The 27,806-nt window shown below is 41.6% G+C and overlaps 1 protein-coding gene and 1 long non-coding RNA gene across 2 annotated transcripts; both read left to right on the plus strand.

Annotated features, from left to right (window-relative positions):
• Positions 1-833: 833 nt before the first annotated feature.
• On the plus strand, positions 834-12,279 carry st8sia1 (ST8 alpha-N-acetyl-neuraminide alpha-2,8-sialyltransferase 1). The gene is made up of 5 exons (XM_041030121.1): positions 834-1,607; positions 2,436-2,580; positions 6,460-6,569; positions 7,347-7,439; positions 7,863-12,279. The coding sequence occupies exons 1-5, from the start codon at positions 1,429-1,431 to the stop codon at positions 8,341-8,343; spliced, it is 1,008 nt and encodes a 335-aa protein (XP_040886055.1). The 5' UTR covers positions 834-1,428; the 3' UTR covers positions 8,344-12,279.
• Positions 12,280-24,377: 12,098 nt separating this feature from the next.
• LOC121176594 lies at positions 24,378-26,139 on the plus strand. The gene is made up of 2 exons (XR_005893020.1): positions 24,378-25,245; positions 25,388-26,139. It is a non-coding gene; the product is annotated as an uncharacterized LOC121176594 (long non-coding RNA).
• The last annotated feature ends 1,667 nt before the right edge of the window (positions 26,140-27,806 follow it).

Consider the following 27,806-nt stretch of genomic DNA (forward strand, 5'->3'; position numbering starts at 1 on the left):
AAATGAGGTCAGAGATTTATTTTATGGTGTGGACTACTGCAGCTGCAGTGCGGCAAAATCAGAATAAAAGAAAGTAATTCAGCAGTGTAGGGAAGAAAATGAATATGCTGCTTTAATTTGTACAAAAGAAACTGGTAGATGAGATGAATGAGATCATTCATCAGTTACTTCTGTGTTGAGTTAGGGTGTGGTACTGAGGCCGATTAGAGGCAGCAGGGTCTCAGTCATTTTTTATTAAGTCTATTTCGTTCAGTGCAGAGCAAGTCCAGCAGGAGGCGGCAGCTCCTCACAATACTGACCTCAGCGGGAAGCCGAGAGAGACGCTTAATTTTCTGCAGGGGCCAGAGTCAAACCAGGCGGCAAAAAAAAAAAAAAAAAAACACAAACAAAAAAAACCAAAAAAAAAACAGGCCTTTTAAATCAGAATTTCAAAATAAAAGGCGTCTCAATAAATGGTATAATTAAAATAAATTTGATTAGAATTTCCCACAGACCAAGGTGACGAGTTCAAATGTCTTTTATTTTTTGTCCAACCAATAGTCCAAAACCCATATATCTGACTTGACTGGGTACTGAGTACATTTACATTGAGGAAAATAAAAAACTTAAGATTTTGAGGGGGAAAGGTAGAAATATTAGGAGAATAACGTTGTAATTTCAAGTGTCAAACGAGAATAGACACCGGCAAATGCTTAGCAACAGTAATTAAGGGATTCATTAGTAGTATTTTGTGAGAATGCTTTTATTTTGAAAGCCCGCTTCCCTTCTCTCCCGTGCCATTTTAGCAAACTGGACGCGCCTCTCCCAGCACAAGAAGCACTTTGTCTCGGCGGAGGGGGGTGTTGACAGGAGAAAGAGGGAAAGGTGGAGGGAGGCTGAATTGGACTGCTCCCGTTCATTTGCTCCGCAGACCCTTCAGCAGGGTGAGCACAGCGGAGGCCCGAGGAGAGGACCGGGGGGGCGGGAGAAAGCGGGTCACAGTGGACCGGGTCACACGGGCAACCCTTTTGGACTGGGATGCAGCGGGACACCGGGCGGGGAGGGGGCCCGCATGATTCCTCGCAGTCCGCAGGCTGTAATGATGGTGGTGATGTACGGAGAGCTGAGCGGCGGAATCCTGCAGAGCCCGACACACTGCACCACAAACCCGCAACCGAGCGTGAGACACTGCTGCAGGGATAGACGCCTCTGCTTGTCACCATCAAATCCTCACCACCAGAAAACCGGATTTCCTGACCGATGCTTGAGCCAAACACCCGGTAAACAGACCTTGCAGCTCCATTCATACTCCACCCCGTCTGCGGAATGAGACAGGGGTTTGCAGTGGACGGACAGATCAGCTTTGAACCGAGCCTGCTTTTTATTGCACCGGTTTCGAAGTGCACGCACCGCTGCTTTTGAGCCGTGCAACAGACAAGAAAGGCCAAGATGTTGGTGCGATGCTACCGGGCCAAGCTGTCGGTGTGGGCCGCTCTCTGCGTGCTGGTGCTCTGCTGGTTTTACATTTTCCCCGTGTACAGACTCCCTCGAGATAAAGAAATAGTGGAGGAGGTGCTGAGGCAGGGGGACGCATGGCAGAAGAACCAGACGGGCATCGATTTGTACAGGTTCGTCTCGGGTCTCAGATTTCTCTCCATTGATTTAAAGCAGTGTTTCCCAAAGTGTGGCCCTGGGCCCCTTGCAGTCCTTAAGGGGGTTTCTGAGGGGCCCCGGGCTTAAAATAAATAAATAAATAAACAGTAAATTATTGAACGCAAGAAGAAAAGATTTTTCCTTTTGTTTTTTTGTTACCTTTCATTCACTTTTGATAAGGGAAATATTAAAGGGCTTTAGGTGATATATAACAAAAACAAAAATTACAATTGTAATTTGACCCAAAAACAAGATTTTAAATGTTTGAATCTGTCAAAACTTTGAAAGATAGAAATGAGAAATATTACAGCAACACCACAGGACATACAAACATACGGTAAACACAGAGTACCATAGATGCTTCTCCATTCGGGGAAGTCAAACTCCCAGATCAACAGAGTATGTTAATCTCCCTGAGGCAGTCTTATTGAAATCTTATTCAGCAGAGAATATGTGACGATTCCTCTGAGGCAGCGCCCATTAGTATAATCACAAGGTGACAGTTGCAGTGCAACGGGCAGGGCCTGCTGGGGGATGAGATGAGATGGGGATGAGGAATTAAGAGTGAAAAAGATGAGACCGGTCCCAGTTTCCCGTGAGCCTGTAATTGAATGTTCAAATCCCTCCATTTCCAATCTGATATAATTTGATCCAAGGCATAAATAGCCTAATATATTTGATCACTTCCTCCCATGTACAGTAATTGACCTTACACAGCTGTCCTGTAGAATCCCATTTTGTGTTGAACTGTGTAAAGATAACCAGAGACTGAACTTATTATTTCCCACATCCTCTCTGCACAGGAAATTGTTGACAGAGTGCTGCGATCCACGGAAGATGTTCGCGGTAACCAAGGAGAACTCACCAATGGGCAAAGTCCTGTGGTACGATGGAGAGTTTTACCACTCGCACACCGTCAACAACGAGACCTACCCACTCTTTGTGCAGGTAGGAAGGAGTGTGTAACCATTAAAAAGAAGCTATAACATAAGAGGTTGAATCATGATTTTCAGAAGATAATGCCATCATATTGATGGCAATGACAGTCTGTTTGTTTAGGTATTGCTTTCAAAAGAGTATGAATCATTCTATTTTATTCTTGTTTCGCGTCGGGGTTTAAGGGTTTGTTTTCTCTCAGAGCCACAAACTTCCTTACAGTCCCTGCCACAAGACAAATAACTTAGAGAGAGGCCGCTGTGAAAAGTAACTAAGACCAGATGATGGAAAACGATTTTTTTCTCCTACTCAGCGCAATACGACACTGTTGTGGGGACTGTGGGTTTTAACATGGATCATTCTTGATCCATAATAGAGGCAGGGAGGGGGCAGTGGAGCAGATAGAGAACCTGGCTTTCACCCTGGATTACTGGTATAGTGTTCTCAGTGGGAAGATGTGGAGAAGTGAGAGGAGGTGCCGGGCTAGAGCAGCAAGGCATCTTAAAGATGCTGCAGACATCAGTAAAATTAAGACTGAAAGATACAACGCAACACTTCAGCTCACTTGAGGACCAATGCAATAGGGTTTCTATAGTGACAGGACACTTCTAATCTGTCCTCATCTGCACCTCAGCATCTGTGTTCTGTGTTTACCATGCGAGAGGATTTGTTCTGTCATGTGTCTTTCCACTCGGGTCAAATCAAGAAAAGGGGAATTTAAACCATGGGTAAAAACAGGAGGGGAGTGTGTTTTGAGTTTCTCCCTCTTAAGTTATTTCCCCTTTCCACATAGAGATCTCAGCATAGGGCAAAAATTGACCCGGAGTGTGTATTTATGTGTGTCTGTACTCAGATAAGGGCTATTGGGCTATTTTTACATGCTTCCTTGTCTGTGTGTGGGTGTGTGCACGCATCTGGATGAGGGTATTTACATGTGTTTGTGCCTGGAAACAGGACAGAATGAGAAACTCAGGTGTAAGTGCTGTTGCTGTGGTTTTTGTATCCAGGGGCAGCACATCTCACTCATAATCAAAACTGGATCCCCATTACTAATGCTGCAGATCTGCAGTGTGATAATCAGTGTGATATCCTGGTTGGTAAATGTGATGAATATTTGAATTTACCAACTAGGATATCACACTGAATATCACACTGCAGATCTGCAGTGTGATAATCAGTGTGATATCCTGGTTGGTAAATGTGATGAATATTTGAATTTACCAACCAGGATATCACACTGAATATCACACTGCAGATCTGCAGTGTGATAATCAGTGTGATATCCTGGTTGGTAAATGCGATGAATATTTGAATTTGCCAACCAGAATATCACACTGCAGATCTGCAGCATCAGTAATGCAGTGTGATATCCTGGTTGGTAAATGCGATGAGTATCTATACATTCATGTTGGGTGGGGGAGGAGAGGGTGAATAAGAAAAGAAATGAGAAATGCAAAGTGGGCTACACCCTGATAGGGTTTTCTGCCTTTTTTTGTTTTATATAAATATTTTGGGAAAATTTGCTTTTTGGGCTATTTTAATTTAATTGATCAACAGAGAAAATAATCAACAGATTAATCGATAATGAAAATGATGCTTAATTGTGGACGTAATTGATATCATACACCAACAAAGAACACATTTTACTATTTACAGCTAGTTTTTAGACACTGTACCTGGTGCTGAAATGTCTTTCACCACCCATAAAACATTTGAGAAAATATACATACACACTAAACATATTTTCCTGACTAGTTCCCAGTCAGGATAAGGGAAAGAATGTGCTTTTGTGACCTGGGTAAACTGACCTTTTAAAGTTATTGGTTAAAGTTTCCTTAACAGCATTTTTGCTATCTCATTGACTGTGTCTGTGTGAACAATCTGTCATGTGATATCGTCTGTTAGATTTTCCTGGATCACACTCCGGTTCAATGAAAATTGTGCTATGTTAGTTTGTATTCTATCCATCAATACTCTGTATCACTGGGATTTTACTGGTCGTTATTTTTCCTCTGTCTCTGACACTGTTGCATCATGCTGGCCAAGGCTGTGGTGACACGCCACTGCATTGTACAACTTTGTGCTTTTGTGACTCTCCATCTAACGAATGCGTTCCCTATTTTTAGTTGCGTGGTTGCGCTTACTGTACAACCCTGCATTGTGGCCAGTTATGTGTTTCCCAGAGGGAAGGTAACTGGTATTTAGGTGGGATGGACTATGTTCAGACTCACACACATAAATACTCTGTCATCTCATCTACCCGTGCTGTGATTGCAGGTCTGAACACAGACAACACTAAGCTGGCAGCAGCTACAGTATCTGGGCATCTGCCAGGGAATGTGCCAATTAGGGCTTTGACAGTTAATTGCTGGTTAGTTCAATGGCTCAAACAGAGCATCCATACACACAGCTAACTGGACTGTACAGTAGATTCCTCTGATCTTTTCTTTTCTGATGTTCCCTTCATGTTCTTCTCCTTTCTGTTGTCCAATGACATTGTCATAGTCATAGTTGGTAAAAAATTTGGATCAATAACTTTCCAGAAATATTTGGACGATGTGCTACTGTAATAATTGTCTCTATCTCAAGTTTTAGCCCAGTTTGCTGGTTCCCCTCCCTTGCTTGGTGCACTGTTAGCAGAGTATTGTCCTCTGACTCACCCCCACCCCCCTCCCCATCATAGTCCAAAAGAGACCCTGAGGCAAAGAGAAGTATGTGTGTGTTTTTGTGTGTATTCTCAAGTGTGTGCACTCCGAGGGGAATAATGAGCACAATTGTTTCCGCCGTCTTACCTAATCCTAGCCATTGACTTAAATGCAGCCAAGGCAAAGAGAAAGGACATTTTTGGCCCTTTCCCTCTTGATGTCAGTGTCCTCTGTAAGAGATTTAATAGTGTCCAAAACAAAGCTTTAATTTAGATGGTGACAGGGCAGTGATTCACAACTAGGATACTTGTATGCTGGGGGCATGTTTTTCCAGTTTCTATGGGGCACATGGAAAGAATGTGGAATAGCTCAATGAATATGTGAAAAATATGATTTGAGAGAGAGTAAAAAGCAGTTAGCCTGTGAGCAGCTAGTTAAAAGTACTGGATAAATGATTGAAAGAGTATTAAAATTGAATATTGTATTATATTGTGTATTGCTTATTGTATTATAATAGTTTAAATTCAATTGAAATGAACACCTTTAGGTGGTGTGGCAGGTGGTGTGGATGAAAGGGTACTTGAGTTCATCTGTGTTCACTGTGATAGGAAAACCAAGCACAAACAGTGCAGAGACTAAAGGAAAGACATTTTCCAGGGAACATGCTTGATTATAATGGAGGAGTAGGAGAAAAGATCATTTTTAGAAACTACGCCTGCTTTTTTTTTTCCTCCTGTGACATTTGTTTTATACAACACATAATGTGAGTACATTTAGCTCGAAGTTCACATCTGTTGAACAGTTTGCAGCCATGTGGAATTCAGAGATAGTTCGTCTTTTTTTTTGTTTATGAAATAACACTTTTTTCATCCTGTTTCTTTTCAGATCAATTTGTGCTTGGTATTTTTGACAATAGCTCATTTCACCACACCAGACATTGTTCCAGGAGCATATGCCAGAAGCAGAATCTGACTCATGAGATGTGTGATCTCGACTTGCTTTTGTTCATCACCTTGCAGCAGCATATCATTGCTGGTCTTGGCTTTGAAGGGAAATTAGCTGTAGCCGAGGTCCCGAGCTTTGCTGAACACAGAGTGACTCGTGCACCTGCCTCAATTTCAGTATCTAAGTTCAGAGAAAATTAATATTTGTTTCTGTGCATGTGTGTAACTGGTTTTATGTGCTTGTATCCAGGTGCTTTTGTCTGTGTGTATGCTAACAAAACTGCATGTTGTCTTTTGCTCAGGACAACCCTCTGCAGCTGCCTCTGAAAAAATGTGCGGTGGTGGGCAACGGTGGCATTCTCAGAAACAGCAAATGTGGACGGCACATTGACCAAGCCGACTTCATCATGAGGTGAGAAATAAAGAACTCTGTGGTCTGTGTGCTAAGTGTGTGCATGTACATGACTCTTTCACGGCTCCTCCGAATGTGAATCAGCTTTGCCCAAGAGAGCAGCCAAACACCATCGGCCATCAGTGATAATGAGAGCTGGTGTCGACTGTAGCCAAGAGAGAGACAGAAAAAATGGAGCACAGCGAGGGCGAGAGAGAAAAGAGGTTACAAGGCATGAGCAAGCAAAATAAGAGCAGACTAAGATGAGCAAGTAAGTGCCACAAAAAGGGCACAAAGCAGAAGTAAACCATCTGGTTGGACAGTACTATAATAATAACAATAATCATTCACATATTATAAATATAAGATAAATGTTTCCCATTTGAAAAAAAATGTGACAGACGTGATAAACTACAGCTCAGGCTTGTAGGAGGTAATTATAACATAATATTCTCATTTACTCCACTAAACACATTATCTTACAAACATGCAATCTAAGTTTAGAATGTAATGTCATTGTCCATTTTAATGTGCATCATTAGTGAAGCTGTGCCGCTTTGTGTTTTTGTGTGTGGCAGAGAAAGAAGGTGAAGAAGAAAGTTGTGTCATGTGAAACATTCCAACATGTTCAACCTTTCCTCTTTGCAATATAGGAAGCAATTACACAGGGACATTGTTCTCATACTGAATTCATCTGCCTTCTCTGTCTGACTTAAATATATCCTGTAATTGTTTATACTGTCTGTGTGTGTGTGTTGAAGTAGCTTAAACAAATCAAATTTCATTTTGTTCATTTAGGTGTAACCTTCCACCGCTCTCAAAGGAATATGTGGAGGATGTTGGAACCAGAACTCATCTGGTTACGGCCAACCCCAGCATCATAGAGAAAAGGTAGTTTGAATCAACAACAGCATCTGCCCATACAGAGCACGTCTGAGCATCTTGACATAGATCAATGGAAAATGCTAAAGGGTTACATGATGGAATCAGTGTGATGATATGAGGAGATCTACTGTGAGATATTGATTTTAAAAAATAATAATAATTAAAGCTTATACGCATTGCAACCGCAGATCTTAAGCCACTTCCTCATCCTCTCTGCCCGGCCATTTTAGCAACTCATTTAGTGCTCAGAAGTTTCAGTGTAGTGTGAAAACACAGAAAACACATTTCTTTTATAGAAACAGAAAAGGAGGAGGGAGCACACAACTCTACACATGAGTCATGCATCCAATCATGACTGACTCAAAACTGTAATCTCCACAACACCCAGAATGACTCGCACTCTTTCTCTTTACCATGCTGTCTACTCAGATTTCAGAACCTTCTGTGGTCGAGAAAAGCCTTTGTGGACAGTATGAAGGTCTACGGCTCCAGCTACATCTACATGCCAGCGTTCTCCATGAAGCCTGGCACCGACCCATCTCTGCGGGCGTATTACGCCCTGGCAGACACTTCCTCCAACCTCACCGTGCTGTTTGCCAACCCCGAATTCCTGCGCACGTTGGGCAAATTCTGGAAAGCCCGCAGTGTACACGCCAAGCGCCTCTCCACCGGGCTCTTTCTGGTCAGCCTGGCCCTGGGGCTGTGCGAGGAAGTGACTGCCTACGGCTTCTGGCCATTCTCCGTCGGCCTGGATGAGCAGCCGGTCAGCCACCATTACTACGACAACATTCTGCCCTATAAATGGTTCCACGCCATGCCTGAGGAGTTTGTCCAGCTTTGGCACCTGCACAAAAGCGGCACGCTGCGCATGAGGGTGGGACACTGCCCCCCTCAGGAAGGAGGGAGTTAAAGGGCTTTGAGGAGTTAAAGCGGTCAGTTGAAGTTCAGTGGGTTACGGGAAGCAGATGAAGATCTTTGGGTTATTAATAGGCAGGAAGTTGGCGTCCTGGCATAGATGGGTGCACGTATTTCCTCTGAGGAACCCCGGCACTGCATCTGTGTCCATACACACTCCTGCTAATCCCTAATTAACATGAGAATGTCCTCCACTTGGACCAGATGCATCAGGGACAGAGTATTTATTGACACATGCAGACACACACAAACACACAAACACACACATACACACACACAATGTAAAATAATCATACATTCCCAAAACCTGCCATATCTCTACCCCACGTTTCTGAAATTGTTTGTGAGCATGGATGTGTGTGTTTTTATAGAAAGCCTCAGCTGGGACTAATAAATGTGAAAATGTGTGGGGTTAGATGGGTGGGGGATGGGTTTTTTTGTGTGCTGACTACTGTATCTGACTGGCATATGGGGCAGCTGGACCAAACCCCCCTCTGGGTCTTTGTTAAACAGAGACAGAAGGAGTGGAGGACCGGGGGGAATAATAAAATGCACTGAAATGCGAGGAACAAGGGAGAGATAATGGTGTCCTGGTACCTAGTAACTTGAATAGGACTGAAATTTAATGGAGGCAAAAAAAAAGAGTGGTGGGGGGGAGAAAAGGAGGGAAAGCTGGCTGGTGTGTGTATGAAAGGTTTTTTCTCTGCTTTTCTTCAACCAAGCGCTTGATTGGCATTCTCTGGTGCCAAATAGAGCTTTAGTTCAAAGCGGGAGCCATTAGAAATGGAGACTTACGTACTATATTCCCTAGAATGTTTAGCCAAGTTGCATTTTAACCCTTCACTGAAAAGGGAAAATGAAAACATCCTGGTGTACACATATTGATTTTGTTTGCCAAATGTGATTTTCAGGATTAATGTGAATTTTTTTTTTGATGAGAAGAGAAGGGAGGGAGCATTATCAACATGTATAATCTGAAAAAAAAATCGCACATAGGTACCTCACCTTTCGTTTGCCATCAACACTGACTGACTGTTTGGTACGATTCAATCAAAAGCAGGCTGCTTACATTAAAAAAAAAAAAAAAACAGCCTGTCCTTCTTCTTTAGAGGGACTGCTGGACGTCCTCTCTTGGTAACCGTACGATACTTGCCAAGTGCCAAGCCAAGGGAACAGTGGTCTCTTTGATACATGTTCTCGCACTGTCCTTGTGCTCTCAAAAGGAGAGACACTGATATAAAGAGAGCTAGTGACAGAAACAGACTTGAGGACTCATACTGGTAGTTTTTTCTTTAGATTCTAGACCTTATATTTCTTTTGTTCACAAGGGAAAAATAACTTGCTCATGTCTCAAAAGTCACCATGACAGATGTTTTTTTTTTGGTACTTGCAGGCCTTGCAGATAAAAAACTTTATTTAATTTTTTTTTTGTTGTTAAAAAGAAAGTAAAGTAAAGTAATTTAAGACTGGATAAATGTGACGATGTCATGTCGTTAGTACTGCAAAAAGGATGACTGCATGGAAAGTGCATGGTGGTGTAACACAGTCCTTCAAAATACTCCTGAGATTCAAGGTGAACAACATGTCAATAGGTTAGTGCTTTACGCTTTCATCCGCTCCTTGTCTGTTAAACTGAATAAGGTCCAGTGCCTTTGAGATGTATTGAGGCAAAAAGCATCATTCAAACGAGGGACATTTCTAATGCTGTCAGTGCTCCTAAATGTGTTTGATTTTCCTGGCAATGCTTGGCTGTGGGGATCAATCGGACAATATGTGAAATATTAATGACCCCTGACTTCATGTAAAATTAATTTAAAGTGAGCTACATACAGCTGGACCAAGTTAAGTCCAAAATGAGGATGTGGCTCCTCAAGACTGGGAACTGAACTTGATGAACTCTTAGACCAATTTGTTTTACTTATTGTGACAATTTCTTATTTGCACCTTTATTTTTTTCTCCTGTCCAGTACTGTGAACGAATGAGTTGTGATATAGTGTGGAATTTTAAGTAAGCATGACGATTTTTAAATGTTTATGTGCTTTTGGTACACAGATTTTTTATCTATTTCCGTTATGTTTGGATTCATGCCCTCATTCCATCCTATCCGATCGATAGACGAACCACCACAAAGCTGAGATTTCTTATCGACAGGGAGATGAGTCTGTGATGTAAACATTAGTCTGTTAGCATAATGACCAATTAGTTTTAGATTGCCGACTATTCTTTAAAAGTAAAGTTTTTAAAAAGCTATTTCACTGAGCTCAGCAAGTCTAAATAAACTTCAGCTGTTGCAGACAGAAAACATCCGAGACTTTGCCACTGTGCAGCTCTTCCTGCTTCCACCTACACAGCTTACATTCACATATCATGTGCAACTTGTGGGCTTAAAACACAAGAGTCTTGACCAGCGACATTGTGCATTTTTAGCAGTTTCTGTTATTGACGTAGCCTGGAAGAACATGCAAAAGCAGTATCATCACTATCAGCAGCAAGGGCAGCAAATCATGAACTATTTTTTTACATTCCAATCACGGGTTTCATATCAAGCCACTGAACAAGCCAAGGTGTACTCTACATTTTCATGACTATGCTGCTGTTTGTCAGTGTCACATTTTAGAAAACGTAAAGGAATATTTTGATATTTTGGGAAAGACATTTAAGAAAATCAATACTGTTCTCAAATTTATACGTTAAATTTCTCATCTAACTCTGGGCAGAAAAGCGAATAAATGTATTTTCCCAAAATGTCGAATTACTCATTTAAAGCTGTCAGCATTAACAGAAGGTGGAAAAGGACAGAACGAAATAGAGCACAGCAGGCACACAATGGCATTATTGTCGTCCATTTCCACTTGTGTCTTGGGCTAACTGGTTACATTCATCACACTACAGCATGTGTGGCTGGAGGGTGGCCAGTTGGTTAGAGCCTGGTCATGGAAAGGTCACATGTTTGATCCCCAGTTGCAGCCATATGATCAGGCGCACTGTCCCTGAGCAAGACACGCTACATTCCTACATGATTACAATGTGAAACCTGCCACTCTGTGTCAGACTATTAGTTCTGCTGCTGTATCCCACCTCATGATGATAATGTCTTCTACTGCTTGGTTATAGTTGTTCATGCTGATGTCTTAACAGAGGAGAGAGAATCTCAGATGCTTAGATGGTGGATGTTTTTCTGTTGTATCTTCACCAACACAGTGTGAGGACATGTTGTATCACAAGTGACATTGCAAATATATATATTTGCAATATATAATATAATGTAAAGTGGGTCAAATAGTAAATGCAAATATGTTTTGGCTTTTGTTATACTTTGATGAAACTACTGAGTGTTAAGGCGGGGAGAAACAAGTTAAAGCCTCTGTGTGTATGAGTTTTATGCTAGTATGTCATGTTTCAAATTACTCTGATGGCATTAGCTTATGTATAAATAAATCATTAAAGATTAAGTATATTTCATGCTAAACTATAATGTCTGACTGGTTGTGAGGATGCAGTAAATTAGGTTAAAACAAGTCCAAATAATCATTTGTAAAGACTGTTTGACCCATTTTTGATCAGTATCAGTCCACAGAGTTCAACTTTATTACATATTTAAATATTTGATGTTATGCCAAGCTTGGTTAATTTAAAACAACAGTTGTAAATGTGCTTTATTTGCCTTGACTTGACTGAATTTGTAACAAAAAGATGAAGAAAAGAACTTGTTGACGGCATTGCTATTTGTGCCAACCCACATGTCACCTCCTCTGTTCATTCAAATCACCTGATTTGAACAGCCCTGCCTGAGCATGTTCAAAATAAATGAGAAATGCTGTTCAAAATGGACTAAACCAAACGTATGTGACACCTGGGTTAAACTAAAGGATGAAGAAGGAAAAAAAAAACTCATGAAAACAACCATATTCATATGCAAGGCGAGCACTGGTGTCCAATAAAAGAAGGAAAATTTTAAAAAATTCTTCATCTGTGTGGCTTCCTTTGGTGTTGGACTGGCTTCCTTTGCTGCTCTGTTACGTGTTCAGCACAGCTCTTTTCCATTTCTTTCAAGGTTTCTCATGCCATTTCCTGTGCTTTTCCCCATGTGGGTGTGCAAGAATTTCACTATGTTTAGTGGATATGAACATTTCTGCTCTCAGGGAATGCGGCTTGGAAAAGTGAAACCCTCTGCTTATCACAGCCCCCAGCCTCGTCTGCATGGCCTGTTTTCTGGGCCATGAATTTTTAAAGATGTGTCAGAAAAAGCTGCACAGCTGCCCTCCAGGCCTCCATTCCCCCTGACCGCACTGTTTATGATCCAGGTACTAATTTGTCTGGTGTGGAGCAATAGCTGAGATGATGAAGCACATTAACAATGACAGAAATTTAATTATGGAGGTTTGAAGGAAATGGATGCATGTACTGGTGTATGAACATGTTGCTGGGCAAATAGTGTAGCAGTCTCAGAGCCTCAGTTTTCTTCACTTGCCAAGACTATGTCTTATTTCTATTTCTGGCACTCAAGCAGTCGACCCATAGTAAGCAGCAAGAGTTAAAATTTGAGTGGGATTAAGAAACTGTCTCTCCTCCACACACACACACACACACGCTCACACACACTGTGTCAGCTCTATCAAAGCTTTTAATAGAAACTCTTGGACACGCATGTCCAAGTTCTGTTTCCACAGCATGCACCCAGAACTCACTCAAAATGTTGAACAATGCAGCTCAAGGAGATACAAATAAACACCACTAAACCTGATTATAAGGTTCTGTTTGCTGTTCAATGCTGATATTTAATAAGCCAGAAGGATTTCATACTTATGTTCAGTTACACTGAATTCACGAACCTTTCACATCAACACAAGTTACCTAAGTTTCATTTTCTAGGCTCATTCTTGTTACTGATGTGTCACAAAACCTGCACTCAAAGAACCCCTCTAGAAGAGACTTGTGCTTTTCTGTGAGTGGTGACTGGACAGTGAGCCAACTGTAAACACTATTTTGGACAGTCAGATCACCTCCTTTAAGTCTATAATGAAAGAGGTACTCAATCGCTGTCTGGCTAAGTCTCATTTTTATTTGCTTATGCCACTGCTGATGCTCTTGGCAGGTGACTCTGGCTGTCTTTAGATCCATCTTGCATCATAGCAAGTAAATATAGCCATTTCCACAGACCCACTAAGAATCCAGGCTTCTCCACTGAACTCTGTCTTATATGTTCAAAATATGCTTGACTGAGGTGGAGAAGAAGAACACAAAATGCAAAAATGTGCAATGGAAATGGTATTTCAGTTCAGTCATGATGTACAGAAAATTAAGCTCAAGACTTCACTTGTCATTGAAGAGCAGTGAAGACAAGATAATTGGCACCACCAACTGTTTATGTTGACGTATCCAAATGCAAATAATCCCTTACCTGTTGTGGATCGAAGGACGGAATTTGGATTTTCTCCTTTGTAATTTCTGGAACACAGTTTGCACTACATTTGAATGTAGGATTCACTGATGACTGCACAAACACCTCCCATACATCTTGGTTTGCACTTGTGTGACACACTGTGCCACAGCAGCCACATCAAAGGCTGAAACATTGCTCTGCAGCGGCAACGCTGTCAGGATTACAGGCAGGACTTTATAAGCTGCCTTGTCACATTTTCATACATGGATTCCTGTGGATATCTCCTGAAGAGAGTTTATATTCTGACTTATTTTCTGATTTATTTTTGAATGTGGTGGCGTAAAAGTCATGACTTTCCAGAAATCATTAACATTCATTAAAGGTTAACTTTACACTTACAATGTACTTAAAATTACTCTAATCAAGTAAATCTATCCATTTGATGTTTCCCACCATTACCAAATAAGTATAGTATGTAAAGTAATATGGATCAGGCCTTTTAGTGCTTGGGTTAGATGTGCTGCAGCGCTATTAAGTATCAACAGCTCATCCCAGGCTAAAGCTGTCTGAAGGATGTCTATGGAATTGATCAACAGTGTAATGCCTTCTTTAAGGCGGCCACTAACACAGTGGTGGACAGCATTGTATTGCAGTCCCAGATACACAAAGACACACATCATCACCATTTCTACATCAAACCACCCAAGCAGTGATTTCACCATCAAAACACTGGGGTTTGGAAGTGAGCCTCTGGATTTCCCCCAAAATTCCACTTCTCCAGTCATGGTTTTGAGAATCAGTCTGCACATTCATTCATTCATTCATTCTTTCATTCATTAAGTCCAGCTGTCCCAAGTCCAGCTGTGCAAACTCTGCTGTGATTCAGACCCTGTCACTCCCACCCACCTGCCTTTCCCGCCAGTAGTATCACCTGACCTGCTCCTCCTCCCCACTGGACTGCTCATCCGGTCCCCATTCCCTTGTCAGTTCCCTAGTATAGCCAGATAGTCAGTCTTTGTGTCATGTGCCTTAGCTTTCTAGTGCTGTGTTCCTTTCCTGCCTGTTTTGATTCTGATCCCCTCTCATGCCAGTTTGAGAAATAGTCTTGATGGTGGGCATAGACCATATGCAGAGTCCTGTGTGTGGTTAGATTTAAGCAACAAAAGCACTTTGATTAAAATTAGTAAAAGATTGTGGTTTGGTCAAAAAGACGACCCCCAATGAAAAGAGACCTCACCCAGCATGTCTCAGTGGGGAAGAAAGCACAGATGTGTTTACAGTTCCTTTTACAGTGTGTAGTCACTACAATTAGAAACTTTACTGTCACAACAAAAATCAAAATCAAAAAATTACACGATGTGATTATTTCACTGCTGTGAGACTGCGTTGGCTTTGACCTTGTTTTTTTGTTTGTTTGTTTCTTATTATTTTAAAAAGTCTACTTCAGAAGGGAAGAAATCATTGTTAAAAACTGATTAGTTTTATTCCAAACAAAGTTCCAAGTTCCAAACAACATGAGTAATAACACATCTGAAAGTTGGTTTTGCAAATTCCTCACAAAAGTATCTTTATCAAGGCATCTGGCAAATAAGCACAAGAAAGCCATTTGAATATTTGCAGGCCAGGTGACATTTTTGAATGTCATCATATCACTGTGGATTCTTGTGTTCTTGTTTAATAAAGATCTGCTGAGTCACACTTGCAAACGGACGGTCACAGTCATCAGAGGGTCAGGCTCTAGCCTCACGCTAGTAATTTATACTGGATGTGGTGTGTCCTCCCTGACATGGGCCACTCTTAACTCGTTTCTTATCACACGGTCTGCAGCTCTGACACGTACAGGACTGTCCTTGCTGATATGCTCCAAGACTCCTCACACACACATTAATAATTTCACTGTGGTATTATGCAAGAACATTAGGTTGCTCAGTGGTAAAGGTTGTATTTCTCTGTATTTTTGCCTCTACAATGAGTACTGTGACCTTCAGAGGTACAGAACAATTAAATTGTGTGTAAAAAAAAAAAATCAATTTTTTTGTATGAAAATTTATAATACTAATAATTACTTTTTCGTCTTTCTATTTTTCCTGCCCTCTATGTTTCATTCTCTCTGTCGAATTGGGGCAGTACTTCGCCCCCTTCGTATGAAAACATACGTACCCATACATGTGCCTGAGTTCCCTGGCAGCCTGTAAATGCACAGGGGAGGCAGAGGGGGAGAGGAGCCGTTGGGACATACAAATGTAAACATGTTTCCCCACCGGTGCCTATTGTCAGCTCTCATTACATCCAGCGGCAGGCCCCCTGGGCCAATTAGGGCACGGGGCTGAGCTCCTAAAAACTATGGGATTGGTCCGTCACTAGAAGCCCCCTCCCTGGTGTTGACATTATGGAGGAGTAATAAGGGAGACTGGTGGGAGGTGAGCAGTGCACAGGAATGTTTCAATTAGGGAATGGGGGGAGTTAAACTTTGAAACATATTTCCAGAGCTACTCTGTTAGCTTCTTTTAATAAGTCTTCGGTATAAGGCATTAGAAAAATGAGTAAAACTTACTACATAACATATATCCTTTATCATAGCCTTGTCACGTCAGAGAGTGCTTATTCATTTATTTTCAGTTAGTTATTTTTAACAGTTTCTCTGTGGCACATCTCCTGCCACTGTTAGGGGCACTAATTTAGTAAATGCCCCTTTAGGTTGTTTCAAAGGGCAGGGACAAATGATGTACATGTTTTTTTTAGTTTGGAGGACTTGTTGCACATTTAAGCGGCAAGATGAGTCTCTTTAATATCCTTGCTATCATCTGTTGTTCTCTAGTTCTCTCCTTGGTGGTGTGCCATTTTTCCATCCATCCAATTCATAATGTATCACATAGCCAACAGGATGGAAAGCAGGCTCTGGGATGTTTTCCAAAGAATGGAGGGTAATTTGGTGATGGCCCATGCAATCCATTTGAATGGACTGTAAGAAAATGAGATTTAGATGCTGCAGTGCAGCTTAGGCCATTTTGGAAATTAGCTGATTTAGCATTTTATAATTCTGTGGCAATAATTCTATTCACATTTATTTATTTACACAAATGAATTACAGTTAAAGTTAAGTTAATGAATTTGTTTACATAAACTATAGATCAAATCACAACGTCTTGACAAAGTGAACCTCACACCAGTTGGGAACAATTAAAATAGCTTTATGCAACATGCCACAGATACTTGTTACAGTAGGTCAACATTTAATAATAATAATAATAATAATAATAATGCATTTACCTCAGAGTCTAGTCAAAACTTCTGTTTTTCTCCTTTCTAAACCTTTTTGACACATTTTGTTGCTCCGTTGGGCTCAGGGTCAAACAGGGACAGAAGTAGAGTGAGGAGTTGGAGAAGCGAAAGTGGCAGCAGTGAAACTGACTCTGGGTCAGTCACAGTGTAGTGTTCTTTCTGGACTCGTGACATACCCACCTCTCCTGGCATCCGGCACCAGTTGTGGCCAGACATTAGATATAGGGAATGAGACTTGCTGATTCAGCATGACCTTCCTTGGGCAAAACAGTAAAACATCAGTGTGGTTAAAAGCATTGGATAATTAGCAGGAAGATGACAAAATCCAGCTACTGACACACACACACATCCAGCCATCTGTCTGAGATCTTTACTGACTAATCAATGTGCAGCACTCTAAGTAAGAGCGAGAGAGAAGAAGGAGCATTGATTACAGGCTATCTTCCATCAGTGCAGGGAGTGCGGTGCGATATGATCAAAACCTCATATCCTGATATGCGTTTCTTCATATCCAGAAAACGATATATGTCACAGTAAAGCACATTTTCTGTAAATTCAATGAATAAATTGAATATATAACTATTAGCGCCAACTCACAAAAACCCCTGTTTCCCAGCCCTGTAAATTGGGGCCATATCTTTGCAGATGTAAGTTGTAACAGCAGCCATTATCTCCTTTGGGCAGGCACAAGACATGCTCAGGAACTGTACTGAATGCAGCTGTGTTTTTGCAAAAGTCCAACATCTAATAGCTGTGGTTGTGAAACAAAAGGAAAATAAGCCCAACAATCTACATCAGATCATCTTTTTTATAAACAGTCATCTCTTTTGTAATAGTGGTCAATGAGGAAAATCCTTTTTTGGCGGCAGAAGATTTTTTTCATAGTGGAACTGTAACTATCACTGGGACAAACTGGCAGCAAGTCTGAGAGGCGGTGCTGTATCCAGTTGTGTTAATTCACCCATATCTTCAAAGTGTGGAGAAATCCAAAGCTTGACAGGCCTATACAGTAGATGTACTTCAGAGAAACTGTTGTGGGAATATGATGAAGACAATTTGAAACTGTGTGGCATAGAGATACACTAAATGACTGTGAAAAAACACCACTCATTACAGTCACTCATTGTTGGTCACAACAGGGGAAAAAAGCAAAAGCTTGCTCAGATAGGTCATTTGATGTTGTAGATTCCAGAAAAGCGAAAAAAAACAAAAAAACAAAAACAAAAACTGGACCAAACACTTGGCTTGTTTATTGAAGCTTGAAGCCTGCTCTGCTCTGCATACCAGGCATGTGTTTGTTCATGGGATTGAATTTGATTCAACAGAATGTATGCGATTTTTTCTTTGAAAGAACTATTCAAGTAACACCGCGTTTGTGTCAGTGGGTTACAGGGGCATCCTGATGGCTCACCTGGGAAAGGCTTCGGTTTAAATCTGGCCTAGAACCTTAGCCACATGCAGTATCCTCCATTTCTCCCAGCCCACTTTAGTTTTTATGCTGAGGGGGTATGAGAATCCAGATTTACTCTGATGTTAAATGGAACACTGGGGCACATACAGATACAGTGTTGTAACCTCTTGCACTTTCTTGTACAAAGATGTCAGCAAATTAAGATCATCGTTTCTTTACAATGTGTGAGTGTGATATGAATTCAAATTGACCACCGTAGAAATAGCCCTGTCTATCACATGCTATCTTGTGACTTAGAAACTGAATATACAGTTTCTCATAATTACAAGTGTGACCTTGCTGAATCATTTTGCTACACAAATTTCTTCCATGTTGTGACATTTTACTGAACTTGTCTGTTCGCTCTTGTCACAATGGCAGATTCACCATTACGTACATGTAATACCTTTCCTTTCCAGTTCACAAAAATCAAAGTAACCTTTCACAGCAGATAGAAAAACACATCCTCTCAGCCTTCTGACAATCCCCCACGCTTCTTCAGCTGGTTTTAGGAATAGTTTAACATTTTGGGAAATATCATTCATTTGCTTTCTTGCTGACAATTAAATCAAGAATAAAGATCAATGCAACTGTGTTGTCTGTATGGTAAATATGAAGCTGCAACCAGAAGCAAGTTATCTTAGCTGAGCATAGGACTGGAAACAGGGAAACAGCTGGGAATAGCTGGAATAGCGCTAATCCTTTGGTTCATCTGACAAATTCAAAATCCCTAAATCAGGAGATACATGGTTTTCTCAGACAGTGAGGAAAGTGCTTTAGTCTAATGAAAATGACAGGCTTAGCAAGTGTGGGGCTACCCTGCTGCTTATTTTGGAAACCCCAAAGCTCAACAACAGCCACCCGCAGGGAGAAAAGACCCTTAATTATAATGAATGGCCCTCTCTCCAAGTATGCTAGTGTGTTTGTAGATGGTGTGTGAGCAGCCTGTGTGCAATTTGCACTGATTGATTAATCCTTCACCACCATCATTTTTTCTTCTCTTCTCCTCTCCGCCCACCAAGCCTCCTTCCCCCTTGTAAAATTACTGTTGTTGATAATGCAATCAGAGGTATTGACAGGGAACTGCTGCCTCCCCCACAAGCTGCTGTGACTCATAACGTTAGAGCTAAGATGGCATGCGGGCAGGGTTTGGAGAATAATGGCGAGTGGGTGGAAAGACTGGTAGGTGGGAGAGCAGCAAAGGGGTCTCCATCTGACTGTACTGACAGGCTTTGTTCATAATTTATTTGTTTCTCCCTCTCTTTCTCTTTCACTCCCCCTCTCTTTCTCTTTCACTCCCCCCTCTTTCTCTTTCACTCCCCCTCTCTTTCTTGTCATCCTTTGTGGGAGGAGCAATGGGAACAAGTGTATGTGTTTGTGTGCGTGTGTGTGTGTGTGTATCTGTGTGCAGAGGTTGTGGTCTTGTGAGCGCCAGCCAGGCCTGTTCCAGGATATTTATAGCTCTCATTAGACACATCCCGCTAGAGCCAGGGTCACAGCACAGTGAGGTGAAACCTAAGAGAGACTGCATTTGTCTCACACCCACACTGCAGTACACTCCCTGATTTGAGCCTGTACCCACTACCAACACAGGAACAGAATGTACAAGAGGACAGCATCTGCCACAGACAACAGAAATCTTTTAATCAAAATTCCTACTCTCAGCATCACAAGCTTCCCCCAAAACCATATTTTAAGCCCATTTTTTCATGTTAGCAGATGCACAAATAAATGCACTGTCCTCGCTGATCATCTGTTCAGTCTGTCTGGTTGAGACATCCCAGCATGCATTTGGTGCAGCAGGTGGTCAGTGGGCATAGGAAGTGGGGGGAGTCTGCTATGGCTGAAAAGACATGGTGGAGTGAAAGGAACCAAACTCAGGGTACACACACACACACGCCCACACAAGAGGTGGTGGAGTAAACACTCTGTGAAACCGACACAAAGGGTGTTGATGATGTCCCTCTGCTTCTAGACTGAAGGATGGAGATATTTTCGTATCCATCTGTTGGCATGGCAACAAGTACCAAACCCCGGAGAACAGGCTTTTTTCATTGGATACGTGTTGTTTCTGACACAATGGGTTCTAAAAATCAAACCGGCACAGAAAAATCTCAAAGATGAACCGTTTTCACAATCGAGCATTTTGTCTGTAAACCTGATTATAGCACTTGATGAAAAGTTAAAGGATCACTAAAGTTGGATTCATATTCCCTGTCAGGGAATGATGCATTTATGTACAAGATTTTCAAAAATTTTGTGCCAGTCCATCTGGTATCTGTTGAGATATTACAGTCTGCACCAAAGGTAGACAAGCCAACATTGCCATTCACAGAATCTTACCACAAGCTTAAAAAACTAAAAAAAAAAAAAAAAACAAGAAGCAAAAGCTGAAAATCATCATGACATGTAGGACTGGATAACCCTTTGTTCTTTTGTTCATCTTCAAATGACTGAGTTACATCACCACTTCCTCTGGCTTTCCAAAGGTTTTTCCAGTCCTCTCTGTTTATTCAGTACAAACTGGTCTTCTGGTAAATAGCAAAAATGCAGGGAGTGATGCCAATCAGATACCGCTAGGACTTTATCCTGAAATTATTGTTGTTCATCGGACCTTTAAAGGCACTGATTTGAATGGTTTCTCAGTTTATATGTTGTGATGGTGAGGCTTGTTTTAATCCTTTTTCCGCCAAATGCACAAACGCACAAAGCAGATACTGTACATAAAACCACACCATGCTAGATTGACTGAAAAATGCTGGTCCAGACTGCCAGGCTAGTGTATCCTATAAATGATTCATTGTGATATTAAGATGACCTTTCTATCTGTAGATAAACAGGATAGCTGCAGGCTACCTGAGACTACTGAGGAAGGATATCTATACAGTGGAAGAGAAAGTGAGATTTGTTTGAGTATGATGGAGACTAACAGGCAGAGCTGAAACTAAATGAAGAAAATTTCTGTGTAAATGGGAAACTGTGATATCATATTTTTTTCATTATTTGAGATTTGGTTGTTCAAGGTCATAGAGCATCTACATCAAACATGTTGCAAAATGTCCAGCTAAATTCAGGCCGTCATTGGGAACAACCCCTTATCTTGGGCACACACATCAAGAGTCACATCAAATGATAGAAATGTACGCCTGATAAAGCTGCTGGGGGGTTTGTGTGTGTGTGCAGTGAGTGATATGGTTTTAAGGGTGTGTGGCTGGGCTATTTAGCTTCATCCCTCCCTCTCTCCCTCTCTCTCTCTTTCTCTCCCCTGTCTCTCCACAGAGCCACTGCACTGCGGAGGAAACTTGAACTGTGCCCAGCTCCGGTGAATATCACTCACACACACAACTCCTGTCCTAGCTCTGCACACTTACCAACCCACGTAAACACATACTCAGACCTATGCACTTCTCTCAGACACTGTCAAAAAAAAAAAAAATAGAACAGCTCTAAGATCCCTTCCATATAAAACTGTAGAGAAACTGAGAAACTAGAAACATGAGTATTGGCTGTGTACTGTAAGTACTGTATTCGCCTTGCATGTCAATATGCTCTTATCAGAAGGATTTTTAAATTTAAAGGTGCTTCTGGCTTATTTCCACGGCTTTCTGTCAAGTTTCATGTTAACAGAAACTAGACGCTTTCTAAACTGTCTGGTTTACTTCCCCATAGTTCTAAGACATTAGAACTATGGGGAAGTAAACCATAGTTCTAAGACATTAGTATTTTTCTCTTAAGTCAGTTTTGACTGATATTAATATTAAAGCTGCCCTAGTCAATATTTTTACATTAACAATGGAAGAAATGAGTAGGGGTGATGTGAAAGGTGAGAATTATCATGCAACTCAGCAGTTTCTGTCCTTCATAATGTTAATTAATGCTAATGTTGCTCCGCATGTGTAAATCAGCAGTTGTTTGCTAACAATAGACCATGTCATGTCTGTGTTGCTTGTTTACACTGCCCCCAAGTGGCCAAAACATCAGTTAGTGCAGGTTAAAGTTTACATTTTGCGGACATGATGCATATCCCCAAATACAGTTGTATTTATTCAGGCTAATGGTTTCTCTAGTCGTGGCAGTGCACTGAATAATATCACACTGAATCAAATTACTCTTTGTAAAATGAGAGGGCTACTTATGAGGATGAAGCCGCTGACAAATAATATCTAACTCTCCAGCTCTGTGTAGCTTTTAAGCTGTTCTTTGGCCCGACTGTGTACTTAAGGCTTATGGCTTTCATCCTCATCCAGCCCATATAAAACCACTTCCAGCAAACACGCTCAGAGAAGCCAGTGTACTCCAAGTATGCAGCACAGAACAGTAACAAGACAAAGTGAATCAGTGGCTGGTGAAGAATTTGAAGCATTTGAAGCAAACAGGAGCTGGTGGACCAAACCAGAATTAAGAGACCAGAGAAAGTATTGTACTGGATCGGTTTCTGTCAGATGTGCAACAATCTAGCTATTAACAAACTGATATGGACAGTATTTCAGGGATGTATTCTGTGAGCGTATTGCTGCATTAAGTTACTTTCCTTCCCCTGTGCTCAAAAATCACTTGATGCTGTATTAAGTAACTTTATCACAATAACGAAAGCTACTACAAAGGTGAAATTTATTAGGCTGAATGCAAATTATCAGCATTTGTTAGTGATGAAAGAGGTCAGGCAATATGCACTTTGATATGTATGTTTTGAAAAGAACATGTGGTTCAAAGGAGATACTGAATAACACTGAATAACATCCTCACCATCTGGTGATCTCTGAAGTAGACACAGAAAATAAACAATAAACAGCTCATAAAGGGTACAGCTAATAAAATATGCTATCAACAGACATCATTTCAGCTGACAAAATCCTTGGTGACTGGCTATAAATTGTTTTGTTCTGTATGAAATCAAACCCATTGTTTCAGAAATGTATGTGAATCTTATGTAGTAAATCTGCCACAATCATCGGTTTAAACTGTAATGTACACGCATAGCAACAGTAACTACTTGAGGGACAGTCTCCTGCTTTATTCTGCTGCTCAGACAGCAAAGACATAAAATCACACTGCTTGAAGGCGGTACAGTAACATGTAAATCAATGCAAATGTCCCATTACAATCCACAGACACACGCAGTACAACTGAGGACATCACTTGTTCAAAGACACTCAGAGCCTTTAAGAGACCATAAAGGAAAGAGCCGCCCATCAGAAAGTGTCAGGTACTAATAACACAATGAACAGTCTCTCTCTCTATGCCCTCTGGTGGCATATGAAAAAAAAAAAAAAAAAAGAAATCTGCTTAGTGTTTACAAGATGCACATTATGCTGCCCTCCAGTGGTACACAAGCAAATGATTTCCCCAGAGATTCTGTCAACTATTAAAAAATAACTTTTCCTTTCATATGTAATTGTGATACTTCTGTTTTAGCCACAAGCAAATTTACTGTCATCTAATTTAGGGTGTTACCTCAATCGCATTGATGCAATACTAGATTAGAGAAGATTGTTATATTTCCACATGATGACTGATGCAGAGTGAATGTGGGCATTGTGTTATGGTTTGTGTTTTTGAGATAATAATAATAATAATTGATAATGATGAATGAATTAATAAATATGAGGAGTTTTATTGCCTTTTGGGCTAAATGGTGACTTCATGTTGTAATTTTGTAGTAGTTATTTTATCCATAATACTATACTATACTATGAAATGAAACAGAATGAAATCAAATGAGCTGTTAATATTTTTACTATTGGGTTGTTTCACAATTTTACGGTTATATTATACATACTGTTTAATGCGGTTAGTTTCGTTTGTCTCATTCCACACCAGTAGGTGGCAGCACCGTCATTCAGCTCTATCGTCAGTCTCAAACCCCAAAGGATTGTGGGTGTTTTGTCTCATACAAATGAACGTGACGTGTACGTTTTAACGTACTTTTGCTCGGAGGGAACTTCGTGCGAGCCGTGTTGTTGGAGCTCCGAGTTTCTAGTTAATCGTTGCTCTGTTTTATAGTTTTTGAAACCCAACAAAAGGGTATTTTGTTAGCAAAGGCTATCGCTGCCAGTTTTTGTTCTTTTGAATTTGGAAAACTCTCCGTCCAACAGACTTTCTGCCAAGTCACCCGGCCGGAGTCGACGTTTTCCCCCCTCTACAGTTTTTTCGTCGGATATGTGTGTCGAAACAATGAATACCAGATCGACACACTTACAAAGCGATTGTCTGATGCGTAAAACCATGAAACCTGGATCTAAACTGAGGTGGAGGCTTCTCCGTGTGTCCACAGAGGTGGACGGCCCGGCCAAACTTTGTCGAGACACCGCTGTGAGGGCGACCATCCGAAAATACCTCCACCGGGAACAGAAACGGGCACAGCTGGCTAAGCTCGCCAAAGTCACGGGAGACGCGGGCAGGAAAGAGAGAAGACAGTTCACGTTTGAGGGAAGTCCCGCTGTGGCCTGTGTGAACCGTCGTCAGCCAGGGGCAATGGCGCCGGAAAACACCACGCAGTACCTCATGAGTAACGTGTATGAGGACATGAAGACGAGCGACGCCCAGTCAGCCCCAGTTTCGTGCGAAACATCGGCACATCTGTATAGTGAGGCCCTGTCACCCAGGAGTGTGTATTCTGCTCTGGACTCCGGTTACGAGAGCTGTCTTGCTTTTCAGCAGAGGGACTTTGAGGAAGTGTTTGATCTGTGCTGGTAACCGGGATGAACCGGTCTGCGTGGCCTTGTGAAACTGGTCAGGCTTCTGTTCCAGCAGTGACTTTCCCATAAGGACAAACATGAAGGTGTGAAGAGTTAAACTGTACATACTTGACATGAGTGTGATGTGTGTTTCTTTGTGATTTCATGTTTCTCTTATGTAGCCCAGGTTGTGTAATGTGATTTATTTGTCGCACGATTCATGGTTGGGCTTTATTTGTCTCACAGCGGCGCACTGGACGCTGCCCGCCCAGTAGGGAGCGCTCCTCAGCCATGCGTTGGCGCCGCCCAGGGGAGCGAGCCAAACGCACTTCAGCTCTGGTCGGGCCACGGATTGTGAAATCCAGGTAAACCCGGACAGGTATCTTTGTTGCACTGTATTGTCGCTGATGGCAATAGTGGTAAAAATGTGATGCGATGAATGGGGGGGGGGGGGTGCTTTCCACAGTCACTGTTGTCTGAGCGTTTTCCAGGTCACCCCTGAAGGGACACGTGGTTCGGCTGTGTGAGGATCTGGAGATCAAGGAGGTCGGTCTTAACCTGAATGACACAAGGTGACATTTAGTGTCTGTGTGGTTATCTTGGCTATTACCAAGAAGATCAAAGTCCGGATGAGTGTGCAATGATACTGGTATCACTTAGTGTAAAAATGAGTGTGTTAAACTGTATTTAACCTGAAATATTAGAAATTATGATGATTAAACAATGACTTTATTCAGCAAATGAGCGTTATAACAAGCAAAATTGACCCTTTGTGTTACATTTGTGATTTTTGTTCAAGATTTTTGTTCAGTTTTTGTCAGCTAATCCTGGATTCTGTAAGTTATGCCTAAAATTTAGAATAATTGGAAGAGTAAGAATTCTGAAGTAAATTAAGTCAAGAACATTAAAACCATGAACATAAACCTGCATGTGTTGGTTTGCATCAGTTTCGTCAGTTTAATGTGTCATATCCCAAAATAAAGACAGTATGAGCCATATACCAGTCGTTTTATCTTTCATGTCTCTATTGTCAGTGGTCTGTTCAGCTGATGATTATGGGCAGATATGTGTGGCAGGGCCACAGATAAAACTCCGTTTAGTGGAATGTAAACTACAGAGAAGAACCCTGTTTACAAAACAGCAGTCCTGGGTATGGGTTGTTTACCCTGGGCTGTTCCACACAAACTGTTGGTGGCCATTTCTCCTATATAGTGGTCTTATAAACTCACAGTAACAATTACTCCTGTAATGAAAAGATCAAATTGGTCATTTGAGAGAGATCCGTAAAATTACGGCACAGTTATCATTACTGACTCAAGTTAAAGGAAGTTGCAGTGTTAGTGTAAGTCCCCAGGGTGTTAAACAAAAAGTGGAAAGGCTGCCATGATTACAACCATGTGGACCAGAGACCTTGTCACATCCACCTTCAAATCCATACTCAAAGCTGCCACATGATGGCAGTGGTGTCTAACAAACATGAGTGACAGAGGGGCGAACTGCTGCAGGTCACAGAGAGTTGATGCCAGATTATGTTTATTGGTGGTCCGCTTTTAGATCATGTCGCTTGGCATTTGTTTCAGTCAGGGGCACACTGTGGCACTTTCCTAGGCGAAGTCTTATGGTAGCAAGCTGGCAGGGGCTCAGGTTACTGAGATTAAAACCTTCCATAGTTCAAAGGCAACCCCTGTTGCTGTGATTTACTGTATGACGCTAAGTTAATCTACATCTGCTACGGGATGTTTGAGACTATTGTGTTTCCTTTTAGGGGTTCTTAAAACAGCACAGTAAAACTCCCATGTCTTTTTTATGGGAGAGAAAACTCAGCGGGGGGAAAGGCCTGCAGTGCAGTTATCTTGATTCTTTCAATCTCCGCCTGCCTGATTCAGAAGCTGATAGCTCTGAGAAACGGTCGCAGTTGTTGCTGTGGAGTGAAGCTTTGGCTTCACCCTCTCTTATTGCTGCTGGGCCCTGGTCCAGTGTTAGCTGCCTGGGTTCAGTACCTGTCAATCTTAAAAGCTCACCCTGTGGTCCAACTGCCAAGTGTGATGGTCAGCAATTACACCTAAAGGTGCAGTGTGTGTGTGTGAGCAGAGGGACTTGGACAGGACTGCTGCAGGCTGATTAATGGATGCTCCTGTGGGCTGCCACAGGATCGATCCACTTGGGATTGGTGCAGCGCTGTGTACAGGTCCAGGTATCAGCTCATCTCCCTCATGTGTCTGTCTGGTCATTGGAAACAATAGCTAATTCTCTCTGAAATATATTCAGTGTTAAGTACCACACTGCTGTCATTGTGTAGTGAGAAGCAGGCCTGTAGCTCCTCTGTGAAGGTCATGTGAGGAAGTTTGGGGATTTCAATGAGTTAAATTCTATGAGAACTGAAACTTAAATACATTCAGTACTTTTATAGGCCAACAAAAAAAAGAAGGGTTTGGGTTAGAGAAATAAATGTTTTAGTATTTCCACACAAAAGTGTTATTCCTGGCAGTGTAAAAAGGCTTTGAAACTACACTTAAAACTACATTCCAACCTTCTGACCCTCATGCTAAGTGTCCAAACTCCCTGCCGCAGCCTGAAGCACCCTCGAGTGCCTGTGACTCTGAATCACTACCAGCACCAGAACAAGCTGACCTCTGACCTCTTTATGAAGAGGATAAGCAATAAA

The sequence above is a fragment of the Toxotes jaculatrix genome, chromosome 22 (genome assembly GCF_017976425.1).
Source record: "Toxotes jaculatrix isolate fToxJac2 chromosome 22, fToxJac2.pri, whole genome shotgun sequence".
In the NCBI taxonomy this organism is placed as follows: Eukaryota; Metazoa; Chordata; class Actinopteri; family Toxotidae; genus Toxotes; species Toxotes jaculatrix.